At 41.7% G+C, this 22,028-nt stretch overlaps 1 protein-coding gene across 1 annotated transcript in view; it reads right to left on the bottom strand.

Annotated features, from left to right (window-relative positions):
* Window positions 1–1,002: 1,002 nt before the first annotated feature.
* LOC141220396 (uncharacterized) overlaps window positions 1,003–22,028 on the bottom strand; it is a 163,367-nt gene continuing 142,341 nt past the window's right edge. The window contains 2 exon segments of the mRNA XM_073666323.1: window positions 1,003–3,752; window positions 12,780–12,882. Coding sequence (XP_073522424.1) covers window positions 2,125–3,752; window positions 12,780–12,882 — 1,731 coding nt within the window. The 3' untranslated portion in view covers window positions 1,003–2,124.

A 22,028-nucleotide genomic window follows, 5' to 3' on the forward strand; every position in this document is an offset into this window, starting at 1 on the left:
TGTGAAGGGGGCCTAAAGGGTATGAGCACTTTTAGTATGAATTACCAGTAGGGGGCGTGACCACTTAAAGTGCCTAGGGCAGCATGAATGCCAGATACGGCCCTGAGCACAGCCCTAATAAAGTCATTAGAGCTGCAGATAAAGGGGGCTCGATCACAGCTCTGGATAGTGGGTTGTATGAGCCGGAGGTTATGAACATGGATGACGATACTAATATATGCCGCACTCTAGATGGAGATCCTACTAATTCATACAATACCCCCTTACATTGTCTTTTGGAGGAGGGTTTGGTATCGGCTGTACTTAATGCCAAACAAATAGAACGATTAAAGGAAAATCACCCACAATGTCCAATATTTCATACATTACCGAAAACGCACAAAGAAGGAAACATCCATCAGTCTAGAGATACATTCAATACTGGCTGCAGAGAAGATTCCTATAATACAGTGAATATTACCAGAAAACATTTACCTATGTTATACACCGACAAGGATCCAGCAACAAGAAAGACAACTGACACGTGGAGGACAAACACCAAAGGTTTCATTGAATGTGGGAGAAATAAATGTGGTTTGTGCAAGTCTGTGCACAAAGCAAAAACGTCTGCATCTACTAACCATAATAAACCCTATAATATCCGACATCTCATTAGTTGTAGCTCCACACGTCATTGACACCATACACTGTGAAGCTTGTCTGCTGCAATATGTGGGGGGCACGGTCAGACCCTTATGTCACCGCATTGGGGGACACGTTAGGGACGTTCTTGGCCCCACAACACGTAATACATCTGCAGCATCACAACATCTCATACAACACAATAGGGATTAATCACTTTACAGTTGTGGGTATTGAATATGTCACCAGACCAGCTAAGGGGGAGATTGGTATAAAAAGTACACCCCCGAGAAGCCTTGTGGATTCTGGAATTGGCCTCCAGATTCCCCAGTGATATGAAGCTTCGTTCAGACCTTGTATCCATTTACTGAATTGTGTTTTTTCCTCTTTTATAGTAATTATACATAATATACACATTATAGATGCAGACACTTCATTCTTCTATTGCACGGATGCTTTTTGTTGTGGACATATGATCATCCATAGGGGTAATGTAGACATACTTGCACATGTCCATTTGGGGCTGGGGGTCTCCGCTGTGCATTACACACTATGATGTGTATAAGAAGCTGGTTACTGGTTATTTATTATGCCATGAATAAGGACCGAACACAATTGCCGGTTCAAAACGCGTAGATTTTTTGCTACTATTCCAGGATGTCCTGTTTTTTAATGTTTCTATGATTTTAATTTGGATGTTTCAATAAAAAAAATATTCACACTGGAAAACAAGTGCCGGATTATCAGTAACTTTCTTTGTCCCGTCCATTCCTTCCCAACTGTGATTTTTCATCCAAGCATTGAGAGATGAGCTGAAAGCAGACAATGTTTTCTATAGAGGAATGGCAGACATGGGTGTTGTCCACATAGAAAGCCTCTCCTAAATCCCCTGCACAAAAAAGCCGCCCTACAATCTGCCAGGACACATGCGGAAACATATGAAGACTCCTGGGACTTTATACTCTGGAGTGATCAGACCAAGATAAAGGTTTTTTTTTTGGAACTGATGGCTTCAAAACTGTATGACATTGAAGAGGTGAGGAATACAATGAGAATGCATGGTGTCTACAGTGAGACCTGGTGGTGGCCGTGTCCTTATGTGGGGCTGCATGAGGAGCTACATTTCATTGATGGGATCTTGAATTCACAGATGTTCTGCTCTATAGTGACAGAAAAGATGCTGCCATCACTCTGTTCCCTTGGTAGGCCACTGTTGCATTTCTGAAGAACAGGGTGACAGTGATTCTAGAAAACTTGGTGCTGTCCTTTAAAATTATGGAGGCCATACAAAATAATAGATGTAGTAGCTTTTGAGATTTTGTAATGAGAGTTATATTATTACTTTCATGTTTTGATTACAAAAAAATGTTCTATGAAACTTAGTGTTGGCAAAATTGATCTTGTGTTCAGTGAGCTATTAAATAAAATCTTACTCATCAAAGGGGGTGTACTCATTTATGCTGAACAATGTTTATTAAACTTTATAAAACATAGTGAACATAATTACACTTTCTTTCCCGTATGTCTTCTCTCATGTTTTACAAGGTATGATTTATGTATAAAAGATTTCCCACATTCTGAACATGAATACGGCTTCTCTCCTGTGTGACTTCTCTCATGCTGCACAAGATAATTTTGTTTTGTAAAGCATTTCCCACAGAATGAACATGAATACGGCTTCTCTCCTGTGTGAATTCTTTGATGTATAACGAGCTCTGATTTATTTGCAAAGCATTTTCCACATGCTAAACATGAAAAAAGTTTTTCTCTTGTGTGAATTCTTTGATGTTTAACAAGATGCGATTTATATCTAAAACATTTCCCACATTCTGAACAAGAAAATGGCTTTTCTCCTGTATGAATTCTGTTATGTGCAGCAAGAATTGATTTATGAATAAAAGATTTCCCGCATTCTGAACATGAATACGGCTTTTCTCCTGTATGACTTCTTTCATGTTTTACAAGGTATGATTTATGTATAAAAGATTTCCCACATTCTGAACATGAATACGGCTTCTCTCCTGTGTGACTTCTCTCATGCTGCACAAGATAATTTTGTTTTGTAAAGCATTTCTCACAGAATGAACATGAATACGGCTTCTCTGCTGTGTGAATTCTTTGATGTATAACATGCTCTGATTTATTTGCAAAGCATCTTCCACATGCTAAACATGAAAAAAGTTTTTCTCTTGTGTGAATTCTTTGATGTTTAACAAGATGCGATTTATATCTAAAACATTTCCCACATTCTGAACAAGAAAACGGCTTTTCTCCTGTATGAATTCTGTTATGTGCAGCAAGAATTGATTTACGAATAAAAGATTTCCCGCATTCTGAACATGAATACGGCTTTTCTCCTGTATGAATTCTGTTATGTGCAGCAAGAATTGATTTATGTATAAAAGATTTACCACATTCTGAACATGAATACGGTTTTTCTCCCATGTGAATTCTGTGATGTTTAACAAGATCTGATTTATAACTAAAACACTTCCCACATTCTGAGCATGAATATGGCGACTTTCCAGTATGAATGCTCTGATGTCTACTAAGATGCCATTTAGCTGTGAAGGTCTTCCCACATAGTGAACATGAAAATGGTTTTTCTCCTGTGTGATTTCTCTGATGTGTAATAAGATTCCCTTTATTTGTGAAGGACTTCCCACATTCTGAACATGAATATGGCTTCTCTCCTGTGTGAATTCTCTGATGTATAATAAGACTTCCTTTACCGGTGAAGGACTTTTCACATTCTGAACATGAATATGGCTTTCCTCCTGTGTGAATTCTCTCATGTATAACAAATTGTGATTTATATGTAAAGAATTTCCCACATTCTGAACAGGAGTATGGCTTTTTTCCTTTGTTTTTTCTGTGTGTTAAAAAATCTGAGCTTTTTGTAAATTGCTTGTCACACTGAAATCTTGAATCCACTTTGCCACCTGGACTTTTGGTAATAATGTGAGATTGCTCAGGAGATGATTCCTCATGATTAGGAGGATTATAAGAAAGTGAAGCGCTGTGAAGTCCAGGAGGTGCAGGAAGGGTGATGAGGTTTCCTCCATTAGAGTGCTTCCTGATATCTTCCTTTTTACAGTTTAGTGATGAACCGTTATTCTCACAACGATTTCCTATAAGGATGAAAGATAAATTAGATGTGAGTTTTTCCTTCAACACAAAAGAGATTTCTGAATGTATTTTCTGGATCTCACAATGAAGACCCTCGTCAGTGAAAGTACAGGTAATAAGGAGGACAACTACATGCCATAACATTAACACAATGACGGGTAAAGTGAATGACACTTATAAACTGGTGACATTGGCACAAGTCAGGGGTGGCAGAGATTAGACAGCAAATAGTTCTTTAAGTGGTAATTACTGATGACAGGTTCCCTTAATGTACCTCCAGTGCCATTTCACTCTCTCAAGCTTCGTATCTTGGCCTTAGTATAGAAAAGTGTCCACGTAATTAAAGAAGTTGTCCACTACTATTAACCACTTCGCACCAGAGCCTGTTTTTGCCTTCGTGACCGGGCCAATTTTTTCAACTCTGACCACTGTCACTTTATGAAGTAATTACTCTGGAACGCTTCAACGGATCCCCCTGATTCTGAGATTGTTTTTTCGTGACATATTGTACTTCATGATAGTGGTAAAATTTCTTCGATATCACTTGCGTTTATTTGTGAAAAAATTGGAAATTTGGCAAAAATTTTGCAATTTTCAAACTTTGAATTTTCATGCCCTTAAATCAGAGCGATATGTCACACAAAATAGTTAATAAATAACATTTCCCACATGTCTACTTTACATCAGCACACTTTTGGAACCAAATTTTTTTTTGTTAGGGAGCTATAAGGGTTAAAAGTTGACCAGTGATTTCTCATTTTTCCAACAAAATTTACAAAAACATTTTATTAGGGACCACATCATATTTAAAGTCACTTTGAGGGGTCTGTATGACAGAAAATGCCCAAAAGTGACACCATTCTAAAAACTGCACCCCTCAAGGTGCTCAAAACCACATTCAAGAACTTTATTAACCCTTCAGGTGCTTCACAGGAATTTTTGGAATGTGGAAGAAAAAAATGAACATTTAACTTTTTTCACAAAAATGTTACTTTAGACCCAATTTTTTTTATTTTCACAGGGGTAACAGGAAAAATGGACCCCAAAATTTTTTGTGTAATTTCTCTTGAGCGCGCTGATACCCCATATGTGAGGGAAAACCACTGTTTGGGCGCTCGGCAGGGTTCAGAAGGGAAGGAGCGTCATTTGACTTTTTGAATGTAAAATTTGTTTGAATAATTAACGGACGCCATGTTGCATTTGGGGAGCCCCTAATGTGCCTAAACAGTGGAAACCCCCCACAAGTGACACCATTTTGGAAACTAGACCCCTTAGGGAACTTATCTAGATGTGTGGTGAGCACCTTGCACCCCCAGGTGCTTCACAGAAGTTTATAATATTGAGTTGTAAAAATAAAATTTTCACATTTTTCCCACAAAAACGTTTTTCATCCCTTAATTTTGCATTATCATAAGGGTAACAGGAGAAATTACACTATGAAATTTGTTGTGCAATTTCTCCTGAGTACGCTGATACACCATATGTGGGGGAAAACCACTGCTTTGGTGTACGGCAGGGTTCGGAAGAGAAAGGAGCGCTATGTTGGCTGGGATAGGTTGCAGACACCATGTCACATTTGAAGAGTCGCTGACATGCCGAAACAGCAGAAACCCCCACAAGTGACCCCATTTTGTAAACTACACCTCTCAAGGAATTCATCTAGGGAAGTAGTGAGTATTTTTTAATTTTTAAATTTATACCATTGTGCAGTGAAAAAAGCATAATTATGTTTTTACCACAAAAAAAATGTTTTACCCTCAGATTTTACATTTTCACACATGGCAATGGGTAAAAATGGTGCCGAAATGTGTCACACAATTTCTTCTAAAAGTGGCAATACCCCATATGTGGCTGTATCGTACCGCTCAGCCATACGGCGAGATCTCGGGGGGACGGAGTGCTATTTGACAATTGGAGAACAAATTATTGTAGAATAGGCATTTGGATTTGGGAGCACAAAATTTTCTGAATTTCTTTTGGGGGGCAAGGGCCATTTCGCTTTTCCAGAGCCTTTCTGCTACCAGTAACTTGGAATATTTTTAACAGATGACGGACCTGAGTGGGGACTAGCTTTTTTTGAGGACTGAGTTGAAGCTTTTATTGGGAACATTTTACGTAACATTTATCCGGCGCTCGAGGCTGAGCACTTACATCGGGGTTTCCATCTAAATTTCCAAGTGATGTAATTCAGATGAAACCCCTGCGGGATCCATTCACTGTAATGAGGCAGCAGAGTTACTCTGGACTCCGTCTGGCCTCTGTTTAGCAGTGTCCTTTTTTTCTGAAGTGCACAAAACTGTGGCCAACCGCACTTTTATGCACGCCTAAAACAAATGACACCGTGGGATCACAGGCCAGACGGCGTCCACAGTGGCCTATATCTGCCTCATTACAGGGAATCTTCCGTCATGGATTCCGTCTGAATCACGTATTTCAGAGATTTACACGGAAACTCTGGTGTGAGCGCTCAGCGCAGAGCGCAGGATAAATGTGAGCAGAGCCTTACTGCGATCTTTGGGAGACATAATAAACAAATCAGTAGCAGGTGAAGAATTGGTTTTATTTTTTATGCCGTTCCTCGTGTGATATAACTGATTAGATTACTTTATTCTTCGGGTCGGTGCGATTACAGAGATACCAGATTTATATCGGGTTTTTATGACTGACAGCTGTCACACACTAAGAGACGCTTTTTTTTTGCAAAATCTAGTTTTTGCATCGCCATATTTTGAGAGCTATAGTTTTTCCATATTTCGGCTGACAGAGTCATGTGACGGCTTGTTTTTTGCAGGACGAGTTGACATTTTTATTGGTACCATTTTTGTGTACATGACATTTTTTGATCGCTTTCTATTCCGTTTTATGGGAGGTAAAATTAACAAAAACCAACAATTCAGGAATTGTTTTTTGAGGGTTTTTTTTATGCCGTTCTGCGTGTGGTAAAAGTGATCAGGCAGTGTTATTCTTTGGGTCAGTACGTTTACAGCGATACTACACTTACTGTATTTTTTTTTTGTTTTGCCTTTTTACACAATAAAACAATTTTATAGAAAAAATATTTTTTTTGCATCGCTTTATTCTGAGCGCTATAACTTTTTTATTTTTCGGCTGATGGAGCTGTATTGGCGGATTTTTTTTTGCGGAACAAGATGACGTTTTCAGCGGTACCATTTTTATTTCCATTTTGCTTTTTTATCGCATTTTTTTCCACTTTTTGTTTGGCAATATGATGAAAAAGCATAGTTTTTTGCTCCGTTTTTTATTTATTTTTATTACGGTGTGCACAGAAGGAGTTAATTAGTGTGACAGTTTTATAGATCGGGTTGTTTTGGACGCGGCGATACCAAATATGTGTACTTTTTTGGTTTTGCATAAATATACGGATTTATTGGTGTAATATTTTATTTATTTATTTTTATTTATTTAGTGATTTTTTTTTTTAACAGTTTAAAAACATTTTTTTTTTTACATTTTTACTTAGTCCCTGTATGGGACATTAATTTTTATTTTTCTGATCACTGATGTCATGCAATGTAATAGACATATATTACATTACATGAGATCTTTGCTGACTGTTTCACAGTCAGTGTGTCCTGCCAGGCTTCAGCTGCAGGCTGAGCCTGGCAGGACACCATATATGGCAGATCTGGAGGCGGTCATGTGACCTCCAGCTGCCATAGCAACGCCAGGTCCTGGAAGGTATCAGCGGTCTGTCGGAGAGGTAAGTAAGACGACTCCCTCTCCTCTGTCTATCTTCTATATGCCGCGATCACTATAGAAAGCGGCATATAGAACATAGCAAAGGGTTAACATCATTGGGACCTGATTCAATCAGGTCCCGATGATGTCCCCTGTCACAGCTAACGCTCTGCACCGGAATCGCAGCACTTGCAGGACCCTGGGGGTCCTGAGCGCTGCGAGACCACCCACCGTTTTTAAACGTTGGCGCTGCACAGAGCCCAGCAAGCGCCGACATTTATCTACAGTGGGCCGTCGCGAAGCGGTTAAAAATGCCCCCAATGTAATTAACCCGTTGAGAGAAGATTTTTTTTAATTATCTTGCTTTGTCTTTATTACCTGTGAGCGGCGCTATCGCTGGCCACTTATAGGCATCACGCGACCCCCGGCTGCAGCCGGCTCTTGTTTCCCCTGATGTCGCGTCAAGTGAGGCGTGACTCGGTGATGCGATCCCCGCGGTGGACGCCGGGCTGTGGGTGGGGTTTCCCCGAGCGTCACACCCAGCATCCACCGCGCACTTTCCCAATGAATACAAGGTAATTGTGATTCACAAAATGTTATACAATTGAACGGTGAAGAAAAACAAAATTACATTTTTACCGCTATAATGTTATTTTAGCCCCAGATTTTACATTTTCACAAGGGAAAATGGGTAAAGATGACCACATAATTTGTTACACAATTTCTGCTGAACGGGGCAATACCCCATATGTGTCTGTACAGTACTGCTTAGCCACATGGCGAGACTCGGGAGGGAAGGAGCGCTATTTGACTCTTGGAGAACAAACTTTAGTAGAACAGTTTGCAGACTCCATATACAGAGCCCCGAAGTGGCAAAAGAGCAGAATCCCCCCTCAAGTGACACCAGTTTGGAAATTACACCCCTATGGAAATTTATATACAGGTGTAGTGATGAATTTGACTCCATGGGTGCTTTCCAGAAACGAGCAGTAATGGATGTTGCGAAGTGAAAATGCAAATATTTCATTATAGTGGCCAGTACATTGTAGTGTCCGGTACATTGTAGTGCCCTTACGTTGTAGCGCCCAGTACATGATTCCCAGCTAGTGCTTTCTGGAGAAATAAATTGGCTCTCCCTGCTACAGTAATGCCAAACATGTGGATGCTAACTGCCCACGGTGGGGCCCAGGAGGAGGGGGCATTTGGATTTGGGAGCGCAGATGTCACTGGATTTCTTTAAATGGGAGCCAAGTCACTTTTCCAGAACCTTTGTGCTACCAGTAATATGGACACCCCCTATATTACTGTTTACAGATGATGAACCTGAGTGGGGACTTGTTTTTTTGTGGGTTGAGTAGAAGCTCTTAATGGTGGCATTTTGGGGTACAGAACATTTTGGATCATATTTATCCTGTGCTGTACGGTGAACACTTACAGTGGGTACGGGAAGTATTCAGACCCCTTTAAATTTTTCACTCTGTTTCATTGCAGCCATTTGGTAAATTCTAAAAAGTTCATTTATTTTTCTCATTAAAGTACACTCTGCACCCCATCTTGACTGAAAAAAAGCAGAAATGCAGACAATTTTGCAAATTTATTAAAAAAGAAAAACTGAAATATCACATGGTCATAAGTATTCAGACCCTTCGCTCAGGCACTTATATTTTAGTCACATGCTGTCCATTTCCTTGTGATCCTCCTTGAGATGGTTCTACTCCTTCATTGGAGTCCAGCTGTGTTTAATGAAACTCATAGGACTTGATTTGGAAAGACACACACCTGTCTATATAAGACCTTACAGCTCACAGTGCATGTCAGACCAAATGAGAATCATCAGCTCAAAGGAACTGCCCAAGGAGCTCAGAGACAGAATTGTGGCAAGGCACAGATCTGGCCAAGGTTACAAAAGTATTTCTGCATTATTCAAGGTTCCTAAGAGCACAGTGGCCTCCATAATCCTTAAATGGAAGAAGTTTGGGACCACCAGAAGTCTTCCTAGACCTGGCCGTCCAGCCAAACTGAGCAATCGTGGGAGAAGAGCCTTGGTAGGAGAGGTAAAGAAAAACCCCAAGATCACTGTGGCTGAGCTCCAGAGATGCAGTAGGGAGATGGGAGAAAGTTCCACAAAGTCAACGATCACTGCAGCCCTCCACCAGTCGGGCCTTTATGGCAGAGTGGCTAGATGGAAGCCTCTCCTCAGTGCAAGACATATGAAAGCCCGCATAGAGTTTTCTCAAAACACATGAAGGACTCACAGACTATGAGAAATAAGATTCTCTGGTCTGATGAGACGAAGATAGAACTTTTTGGTGATAATTCTAAGCGGTATGTGTGGAGAAAACCTGGCACTGCTCATCACCTGCCCAATACAATCCCAACAGTGAAACATGGTGGAGGCAGCATCATGCTATGGGGGTATTTTTCAGCTGCAGGGACATGATGACTGATTGCAACTGAAGGAAACATGAATGCAGCCAAGTACAGAGATATTCTGGATGAAAACCTCTTCCAGAGTGCTCTGGACCTCAGACTTGGAAGAAGGTTCACCTTCCAACAAGACAATAACCCTAAGCACACAGCTAAAATGACAGAGGAGTGGCTTCAGAACAACTCTGTGGCCATTCTTGACTGGCCCAGCCAGAGCCCTGACCTAAACCCAATTGAGCATCTCTGGAGAGACCTGAAAATGGCTGTCCACTAACGTTCACAATCCAACCTGATGGAACTGGAGAGGATCTGCAAGGAAGAATGGAAGAGGATCCCCAAATCCAGGTGTAAAAAACTTGTTGCATCATTCCCAAGAAGACTCATGGCTGTACTAGCTCCAAAGGGGGCTTCTTCTCAATACTAAGCAAAGGGTCTGAATACTTATGACCATGTGATATTTCAGTTCTTCTTTTTTAATAGATTTTCAAAAATGTCTACAGTATTTTTTTTCAGTCAAGATGGGGTGCAGAGTGGACTTTAATGAGAAAAAAAAATAACTTTTTAGAACTTACCGAATAGCTGCAATAAAACAAATAGTGAAAAATGTAAAGGGGTCTGAATACTTTCCGTACCCACTGTACATCGGGGTTTCCATCTAAATCTACAAAATACATGATTCAGATGACACCCCCGAGGGATCCATTCAGAATAATGAGGCAGCAGAGTTACACCGGACTCCGTCTACCCTCTGGTCGACTGCGCTTTTATGCACGCTGAAAAAGATGGACATCACTGGATCATAGGCCAGACGGCGTCCACAGCGCCTCATTATACGGAATCTTCCCCCGGGGTTCTGTCCGAATCGCAAGCTCAGTCATTTATATGGCAGCATGAGACTTGTGTAAGAATAATATGAAAATAAAAGATGGAAGTAATATAAAAAAACACAATTAGGAAAATTAAAAATGTGCTTCTTAAATCATTAAGAAGAGGTGTGAATGCGGCCCAGTTATTCATCGGTGCGCAACCGGACTCTGTACAGGAGCAGCCGCGCCATCACCGGACGCTTCTGCTGTGATGTGGACGGCGGATAAAGCTTCACTGCACCGGAGACTTCATACAATATCACACACCGGTCATTATCAGGCGCCGCTAATCATAGTCACATGCCAATCATCATCGTCATACGCCAGTCATCATCATCACACGCCGCTAATCATAGTCACATGCCAATCATCATCGTCATACGCCAGTCATCATCATCACACGCCGATAATCATACTCACATGCCAATCATCATCGTCATACGCCAGTCATCATCATCACACGCCGCTAATCATAGTCACATGCCAATCATCATCATCATACGCTAGTCATCATCATCACACGCCACTAATCATAGTCACATGCCAATCATCATCATCATACGCCAATCATCATCGTCACACGTCACTAATCATAGTCACATGCCAATCATCATAGTCATACGCCAGTCATCATCATCGTCACACGCCACTAATCATAGTCACATGCCAATCATCATCATCATACGCCAGTCATCATCATCACACGCCACTAATCATAGTCACATGCCAATTATCATCGTCATACGCCAGTCATCATCATCACACGTCACTAATCATAGTCACATGCCAATCATCATAGTCATACGCCGGTCATCATCATCGTCACACGTCACTAATCATAGTCACATGCCAATCATCATCGTCATACGCCAATCATCATCGTCACACGTCACTAATCATAGTCACATGCCAATCATCATAGTCATACGCCGGTCATCTTCATCGTCACACGTCACTAATCATAGTCACATGCCAATCATCATCGTCATACGCCAGTCATCATCATCACACGCCGCTAATCATAGTCACATGCCAATCATCATCATCATACGCCAGTCATCACCATCACACGCCGGTAATCATCATCACACGCCACTAATCATAGTCACATGCCAATCATCATCGTCATACGCCAGTCATCATCATCACACGTCACTAATCATAGTCACATGCCAATCATCATCGTCATACGCCAGTCATCATCATCACACGCCGCTAATCATAGTCACATGCCAATCATCATCATCATACGCCAGTCATCATCATCACACGCCGGTAATCATCATCACACGCCACTAATCATAGTCACATGCCAATCATCATCGTCATACGCCAGTCATCATCATCACACGCCGGTCATCATCGTCATACGCCGCTAATCATAGTCACATGCCAATCATCATCGTCATACGCCAGTCATCATCATCACACGCCGCTAATCATAGTCATCATCGTCATAAGCCAGTCATCATCATCACACGCCACTAATCATAGTCACATGCCAATCATCATCGTCATACGCCAGTCATCATCATCACACGCCGCTAATCATAGTCACATGCCAATCATCATCATCATCATACGCCGGTCATCATCATCACACGCCGCTAATCATAGTCACATGCCAATCATCATCATCATCATACGCCACTAATCATAGTCACATGCCAATCATCATCGTCATACGCCAGTCATCATCATCACACGCCGGTCATCATCGTCATACGCCGCTAATCATAGTCACATGCCAATCATCATCGTCATACGCCAGTCATCATCATCACACGCCGCTAATCATAGTCACATGCCAGTCATCATCGTCATAAGCCAGTCATCATCATCACACGCCACTAATCATAGTCACATGCCAATCATCATCGTCATACGCCAGTCATCATCATCACACGCCGCTAATCATAGTCACATGCCAATCATCATCGTCATACGCCAGTCATCATCATCACACGCCGCTAATCATAGTCACATGCCAATCATCATCATCATCATCATCATCACACGCCGGTCATTATTACACACCTGTGGAAACATCTACAGGAATCTCCTCCTTCCCGTCACTCACACACGGCTGATCCCTCATCGTCATCGCTTCTTCTTCTGTCTCGTCCTTCACTTTATTCTTAGTCGGATCTTCCTCCTGATATATCAGATGTAACAATCAGCGCAATACAAGAAGCCACCAAAATCTGTGACATCTATGACCTCGATCAGAAATGTCCCCCATATACAGATCCGGTACAGGGCTCAGCACCGTCTACCTGATGATCCTCCGGGATGTTGTGATTCTCCTCTGGACAGTCCTGGGGATACAGAGGACGGGGACATCTCTCTGGTGGATTTCTTTCCATGAGTCCATCTGTAGGAAACACATAGTGACAGAATACAGTGACATGTAAAAGTTTGGGCACCAATGGTCAAAATTACTGTTATTGTGAACAGTTAAGTTGAAGATGAAATAATCTCTAAACGGCCTAAAGTTACAGATGACATTTCCTTTGTATTTTAGGCAAAACAATAAATAATAAATTATATATATTTTCATCTTTTACATTTAAAAAAAAATTCAATAAGGGAAAATGGGCAAATGCAAAAGTTTTGGCACCCAGCAAGGTTAGTAGCTAGTAGCGCCCCCTTTTGAAAGTATCACAGCTTGTAAATGCTTTTTGTAGCCAGACAATAGTCTTTAAATTTTTTTTTGAGGGATTTTCATTCATTCTTCTTTGGAGAATTCTTCCAGTTCTGTGAGATTCTTGGGTCGTCTTGCATCCTCTGCTATTTTGAGGTCTAGCCACAGATTTTCAATGAAGTTCAAATCAGGGGACTATGAGGGCCATTGTAAAACCTTCAGCTTGCGCCTTTTGACGTGTGTTTAGTACCATTATCATTTGTCATCCTCTTTTCACCTTCAGCTTTTTTGCAGATGATGTTATGTTTGCATCAAGAATTTGCTGAAATTTCATGGAATCCATTCTTCCCTCTACCCGTTCCCTGTGCCATTGGCTGCAACACAACCCCAAAACAGGATTGATCCACCACCATGCTTAATGGTTGGCGAGATGTTCTTTTCCTAAAATTCTGTGCCCTTTTTTCTCCACATAACTTTGATCATTGCTCTATTTTAACCTCATCGGTCCACAAGACTTGTTTCCAAAATGCATCAGACCTTCTTAGATGTACTTTTGCATACTTCTGACGCTGAATTTCATGGTGAGGTCGCAGGAGAGGTTTTCTTCTGATGACTCTTCCATGAAGTCCATATTTTTGCAGGTGTCTCTGAAGAGTACAACAATGTACCACAACTCCAGAGTCTGCTAAATCTTTCTGAAGGTCTTTTGCAGTCAGGCTGGGGTTCTGATTTGCCTCTCTAGCAATCCTACTGAAAATTTGCTTGGTCTTCCAAACCTTATCTTGACCTCCACTGTTTCTGTTAACTGCCATTTCTTTATTACATTTTGAACCGAGCAAAAGGCAACTTGAAAACGCTTTGCTCATAGCCTTCTCCTGCTTTGTGGGCCTCCATCATTTTCAGAGTGCTAGACAGCGGATTAGAAGAAGCCATGGCTGCTGTTTATTTGGCACATTGTTAGAGTAGGCTGGGTTTTTAGAACACTGGCCTTTCCTAACGATGATAGTGAACGAGCCCTTACCCTAACAGGCTAAGTAAGGTTTGAATCATTGGTCAAAGTTATCTGAGCACACAAATGTCCAAGCGTAATACAAAGGAAATGTGTCATCTTTAACTTTAGGTCTTTTAGAGATCATTTCATCTTCAACTTGCTTAACTGGTCACAATAACAGTAATTTTGACCAGGGGTGCCCAAACTTTTACATGCCACTGTAGATTGTGTCATGTGATCATGAGATGATGGGAGTAGTAGTAGATGGCCACAGAACCGACATGACAGTCTGCCCTCCTCACCCTGCTGATCGGCCCATATTGCGGTCGCCTCTTGCTCTCCATGTATAACCTCAACCTTAATATCAATCAGATCTTCACCCTAAAAAAGAAAAAATGTAAGATGAGCTCAGGTCCAATCACTTCATGGTCAGATATTGTGGGGACTTCAGTGTCGTCTACCTGATGATCCTCCGGGATGTTGCGATTCTCCTCTGGACAGTCCTGGGGATACAGAGGACGGGGACATCTCTCTGGTGGATTTCTCCTCCTGGATCCATCTGTGGAGACACACAGACTGAATACATGACCTGCCGTGTATCTGTCTATATATAAGACTCGTCTCTCAGAACTAGTAATTCTATGTTTATGTATCAGGGAATAAATTACATTGTTGTGGTCCTCACCCCCGATACCAAGGACCCAGCACATTGTGGCCTCAAGTATGAAGTGATAATCAGCGAGGCCAAAGCCTAATGCTCTGCACTCGGAGGATGAAGACCCCGAGGAGAGGGACAGAGAAGACCCTCGTCAGTCAGTGAAGGAGCCGTACTAAAAACACAACTTCTCCAAGTTTCGTCTCCACCAGGGATGGAACCACAGAGGAGCTGGAGAAAGCTCCACATTTCCATCCATTGGTTTCTTCTCTCCTAATTCACTGTATGGAGATTGGGGGAAGGACGGTGACCATTTACCAGTGATTGTTTTTTGAGAGCTCATGATGTCACCATGTGGACACGGCCTCCCTCCTGGACAGGATCCTCTGGGATCACTAAGAGGAGAGAACCTTCCGTTCTATTAAAAGACGAGTTACCGTGTTTTTCTTCTTCTTTAAATAGAGATAAATCTCCACATCCGCCTCGGTATAAACACTAAAATAAGCAGCAAGTTCTGCGTTTGTCTCTAAAGGAGGAAAAAAGGGCACATGTACGACTAACGTACGAAGTCACAGAACCCGGAAGGACGGTGTTGTGGGGAGCACCCGGTACGCAGCGGTTAGTACCCATCAATGTGTAGAAAGGACAACTAGAGAGCCGGCACCGGGGTCATGGGCGCTTACTGATGCACAAGGGGAGCCAAGGAGAGATTGTCTGGTAAGACTCCACAGAAAAGCTCCATAATACATATTCTTCTGAACAAACATCCCTTTAAGGGAGACTTACAATTATTATTACCACCAGACCAGGATCTCAGATTGAAGTCCCCATCATTTTTGCTTTGTCTTCCAAAATTAGAACAAATATATATACAGTAAAGACCAAAAGTTTGGACACACCTTCTCATTTAAAGATTTTTCTGTATTTTCATGACTTTTGAAAATTGTACATTTACACTGAAGGCATCAAAACTATGAATTAACACATGTGGAATTATATACTTAACAAAAAAAGTGTGAAACAACTGAAAATATGTCTTATATTCTAGGTTCTTCAAAGTAGCCACCTTTTGCTTTGATGACTGCTTTGCACACTCTTGGCATTCTCTTGATGAGCTTCAAGAGGTAGTCACCGGAAATGGTCTTCCAACAATCTTGAAGGAGTTCCCAGAGATGCTTAGCACTTGTTGAACCTTTTGCCTTCACTCTGCGGTCCAGCTCACCCTAAACCATCTCGATTGGGTTCAGGTCTGGTAACTGTGGAGGCCAGGTCATCTGGCGTAGCACCCCATCACTCTCCTTCTTGGTTAAGTAGCCCTTACACATCCTGGAGGTGTGCTTGGGGTCATTATCCTGTTGAAAAATAAATGATGGTCCAACTAAACGCAAACCGGATGGAATAGCATGCCGCTGCAAGATGCTGTGGTAGCCATGCTGGTTCAGTATGCTTTCAATTTTGAATAAATCCCCAACAGTGTCACCAGCAAAGCACCCCCACACCATCACACCTCCTCCTCCATGCTTCACGTTGGGAACCAGGCATGTAGAGTTCATCCGTTCACCTTTTCTGCATCGCACAAAGACACGGTGGTTGGAACCAAAGATCTCAAATTTGGACTCATCAGACCAAAGCACAGATTTCCACTGGTCTAATGTCCATTCCTTGTGTTCTTTAGCCCAAACAAATGTCGTCTGCTTGTTGCCTGTCCTTAGCAGTGGTTTCCTAGCAGCTATTTCACCATGAAGGCCTGCTGCACAAAGTCTCCTCTTAACAGTTGTTGTAGAGATGTGTCTGCTGCTAGAACTCTGTGTGGCATTGACCTGGTCTCTAATCTGAGCTGCTGTTAACCTGCAATTTCTGAGGCTAGTGACTCGGATAAACTTATCCTCAGAAGCAGAGGTGACTCTTGGTCTTCCTTTCCTGGGCCGGTCCTCATGTGAGTCAGTTTCTTTGTAGTGCTTGATGGTTTTTGCAACTGCACTTGGGGACACATTCAAAGTTTGCCCAATTTTTCGGACTGACTGACCTTCATTTCTTAAAGTAATGATGGCCACTCGTTTTTCTTTACTTAGCTGCTTTGTTCTTGCCATAATACAAATTCTAACAGTCTATTCAGTAGGACTATCAGCTGTGTATCCACCTGACTTCTGCACAACACAACTGATGGTCCCAACCCCATTTATAAGGCAAGAAATCCCACTTATTAAACCTGACAGGGCACACCTGTGAAGTGAAAACCATTTCCGGTGACTACATCTTGAAGCTCATCAAGAGAATGCCAAGAGTGTGCAAAGCAGTCATCAAAGAAAAAGGTGGCTACTTTGAAGAACCTAGAATATAAGACATATTTCAGTTGTTTCACACTTTTTTGTTAAGTATATAATTCCACATGTGTTAATTCATAGTTTTGATGCCTTCAGTGTGAATGTACAATTTTCAAAGTCATGAAAATACAGAAAAATCTTTAAATGAGAAGGTGTGTCCAAACTTTTGGTCTGTACTGTATATATACAGGGTGGTCCAAAAGTAGGTGGACAGAAAGTGTTATAAGGTTATGAAGGGGAGATTTATCAGACATGGTGTAAATTGAAACTGGCTCAATTCCACTTTTCATTCCTCACAGACTCTTTGGAAAATGAAAGGTGGAATCTGATTGGTTGCTAAGGGCAACTGAGCCAGTTTCACAGATCTAGTTTTCACAGATAGATCTCCCCCAAATCTGTTTTCTTTTCAGATAATTCAGAAAATTCAGATAACACATAATGGCAAATAATTTAAATACAGATCAAAGAAAATGGATTTTAACAGAGTATTGGAAATCTCAAAATGCTGAAACCGTTAGAGCAAATTGGGTTGAAACATTTGGTACTCAAGACCCAAAGAGACAAACCATTTACCGCATTCAATGCCACTGGCTCAATCCTTAATGCTCCAAAAACTGGTCGACCCAAAACAGTCTGTACAGAAGATAATAAACAACTTGCTGCTGAAACATTTGTTCAGAGTCCAAAAAAGTCCACCAGAAGAGCCTCTTTGGAATTGGGAATTTCAGGAGCTTCTATCATGCGAATCCTGAAATCTATTGGGTGGAAAGCTTATCGTCCACGTCTAATTCATGAGTTATTGGAGGATGATCCAGACAGGCGGCTGCAATTTAGTGTTTGATAAATCTCCCCCTTCATAACCTTATTACACTTTCTGTCCACCTACTTTTGGACTTTTTTATGTATGTATGTATATATATATATATATATATATATATATATATATTTTTATATATATAGATATATATATATATATATATATATATATATATATATATATAGATAGATAGATAGATATGGTTAGGTCCATATATATTTGGACAGAGACAACATTTTTCTAATTTTGGTTCTAGACATTACCACAATGACTTTTAAACAAAAATTCAGATGCAGTTGAAGTTCAGACTTTCAGCTTTCATTTGAGGGTATCCACATTAAAATTGGATGAAGGGTTTAGGAGTTTCAGCTCCTTAACATGTGCCACCCTGTTTTTAAAGGGACCAAAAGTAATTGGACAATTGACTCCAAGGCTATTTCATGGACAGGTGTGGGCAATCCCTTCATTGTGTCATTCTCAATTAAGCAGATAAAAGGCCTGGCGTTGATTTGAGGGGTGGTGCTTGCATTTGGAAGGTTTTGGTGTGAAGTAAACATGCGGTCAAAGGAGATCTCCATGCAGGTGAAACAAGCCATCCTTAAGCTGCAAAAACAGAAAAAACCCATCCGAGAAATTGCTACAATATTAGGAGTGGCAAAATCTACAGTTTGGTGCATCCTGAGAAAGAAAGAAAGCACTGGTGAACTCATCAATGCAAAAAGACCTGGGCGCCCACGGAAGACAACAGTGGTAGATGATCGCAGAATAATCTCCATGGTGAAGAGAAACCCCCTCACAACAGCCAACCAAGTGAACAACACTCTCCAGGAGGTAGGCGTATCAATATCCAAATCTACCATAAAGAGAAGACTGCATGAAAGTAACTACAGAGGGTTCACTGCACGGTGCAAGCCACTCATAAGCATCAAGAAGAAAAAGCCTAGACTGGACTTTGCTAAAAAAACATCTAAAAAAGCCAGCACAGTTCTGGAAGAACATTCTTTGGACAGATGAAACAAAGATCAACCTCTACCAGAATGATGGAAAGAGAAAAGTATGGCGAAGGCGTGGTACATCTCATGATCCAAAGCATACCACATCATCTGTAAAACACGGCGGAGGCAGTGTGATGGCTTGGGCATGCATGGCTGCCAGCGGCACTGGGTCACTAGTGTTTATTGATGATGTGACACAGGACAGAAGCAGACGAATTAATTCTAATGTATTCAGAGCCATACTGTCTGCTCAGATCCAGCCAAACTGATTGGCCGTCGTTTCATACTACAGATGGACAATGACCCAAAACATAAAGCCAAAGCAACCCAGGAGTTTATTAAAGCAAAGAAGTGGAATATTCTTGAATGGCCAAGTCAGTCACCTGATCTCAACCCAATTGAGCATGCATTTCACTTGTTAAAGACTAAACTTCAGACAGAAAGGCCAACAAACAAACAGCAACTGAAAACCACCGCAGTGAAGGCCTGGCAGAGCATCAAAAAGGAGGAAACCCAGCGTCTGGTGATGTCCATGAGTTCAAGACTTCAGGCAGTCATTGCCAACAAAGGGTTTTCAACCAAGTACTAGAAATGAACATTTTATTTACAATTATTTCATCTGTCCAATTACTTTTGGTCCCTTTAAAAACAGGGTGGCACATGTTAAGGAGCTGAAACTCCTAAACCCTTCATCCAATTTTAATGTGGATACCCTCAAATGAAAGCTGAAAGTCTGAACTTCAACTGCATCTGAATTGTTTTGTTTAAAATTCATTGTGGTAATGTCTAGAACCAAAATTAGAAAAATGTTGTCTCTGTCCAAATACATATGGACCTAACTGTGTGTATATGTATATATATATATATATATATATATATATATATATATATATACATACATAAACATATACACATATATACACACAGTACAGACCAAAAGTTTGGACACACCTCATTTAAAGATTTTTCTGTATTTTCTTGACTATGAAAATTGTACATTCACACTGAAGGCATCAAAACTATGAATTAACACATGTGGAATTATATACTTAACAAAAAAGTGTGAAACAACTGAAAATATGTCTTATATTCTAGGTTCTTCAAAGTAGCCACCTTTTGCTTTGATGACTGCTTTGCACACTCTTGGCATTCTCTTGATGAGCTTCAAGAGGTAGCCACTGGAAATGGTCTTCACTTCACAGGTGTGCCCTATCAGGTTTAATAAGTGGGATTTCTTGCCTTATAAATGGGGTTGGGACCATCAGTTGTGTTGTGCAGAAGTCAGGTGGACACACAGCTGATAGTCCTACTGAATAGACTGTTAGAATTTGTATTATGGCAAGAAAAAAGCAGCTAAGTAAAGAACAATGAGTGGCCATCATTACTTTAAGAAATGAAGGTCAGTCTGTCCGAAAAATTGGGAAAACTTTGAAAGTGCTACAAAGAAACTGGCTCACATGAGGACCGCCCCAGGAAAGGAAGACCAAGAGTCACCTCTGCTTCTGAGGATAAGTTTATCCGAGTCACCAGCCTCAGAAATCGCAGGTTATCAGCAGCTCAGATTAGCGACCAGGTCAATGCCACACAGAGTTCAGAGGTATGGACAAGCGACAACATATTAGGTGGAAAATCATTAGTAAATTAACCCCGACTCTGCTGAGTAACGATCAGACTCCGGTACCGAAAGAAATCATAGGAGAGAACGAACAGAAGAGTTGGGAAATCTGCAGACAAAATGTGACCGATGCTCTAAGGAAGGTGAAAGTTTCTGAAAGAAGCCGCCGAGGACGAAGACTCAAGACTGATGAAGACGACAGCGGAGAAACCACGACTCACAGATCAGAAGAGAATAATCAGGGAATGAAAGCTGTGAGAAAATGTAGAGAAAACCAGAGCAAGTCTGGAGAAAAATCATCTATTATAGGACGAGGCCGAGAGACGTCATCACATCCACCGGAGCCAACAAGAGTCTCCTCTCACCTGGTGATGTCAGAGGCCGGAGCTCCTCCATCATCACCTCCTGGTACCGATCCTGGTGTCCTTCTAGATACTCCCACTCCTCCATGGAGAGATAGACAGCGATGTCCTGACACCTTATAGGAACCTGACAACGACACCGTCATCACCCAGAATCCTCCAGTGCTGTCCTGTATAATGTCCCAGCAGTCACCTCTCCAGTCATCACCCAGAATCCTCCAGTGCTGTATTGCATAATGTCCCAGAAGTCTCCTCTCCGCTCATCACCCAGAATCCTCCAGTGCTGTCCTGTATAATGTCCCAGCAGTTACCTCTCCGGTTATCACCCAGAATCCTCCAGTGCTGTCCTGTATAATGTCCCAGCAGTCAGCTCTCCGGTCATCACCCACAATCCTCCAGTGCTGTCCTCTATAATGTCCCAGCAGTCACCTCTCTAGTCATAACCCAAAATCCTCCAGTGCTGTCCTGTAAATGTCCCAGCAGTCACCTCTCCGGTCATCACCAAGAATCCTCCAGTGCTGTCCTGTATAATGTCCCAGCAGTCACCTCTAAGCTCATCACCCAGAATCCTCCAGTGCTGTCCTGTATAATGTCCCAGCAGTCACCTCTCAAGTCATCACCCAGAATCCTCCAGTGCTGTCCTGTATAATGTCCCAGCAGTCACCTCTCCGCTCATCACCCAGAATCCTCCAGTGCTGTCCTGTATAATGTCCCAGCAGTCACCTCTACGCTCATCACCCAGAATCCTCCAGTGCTGTCCTGTATAATGTCCCAGCAGTCACCTCTCCGGTCATCACCCAGAATCCTCCAGTGCTGTATTGCATAATGTACCAGCAGTCAGCTCCAGTCATCAACCAGAATCCTCCAGTGCTGTTTTGTATAA

Source organism: Phyllobates terribilis, unplaced genomic scaffold, assembly GCF_046119375.1.
Source record: "Phyllobates terribilis strain yellow unplaced genomic scaffold, ASM4611937v1 Scaffold_291__1_contigs__length_2406647, whole genome shotgun sequence".
Classification (NCBI taxonomy): domain Eukaryota; kingdom Metazoa; phylum Chordata; class Amphibia; order Anura; family Dendrobatidae; genus Phyllobates; species Phyllobates terribilis.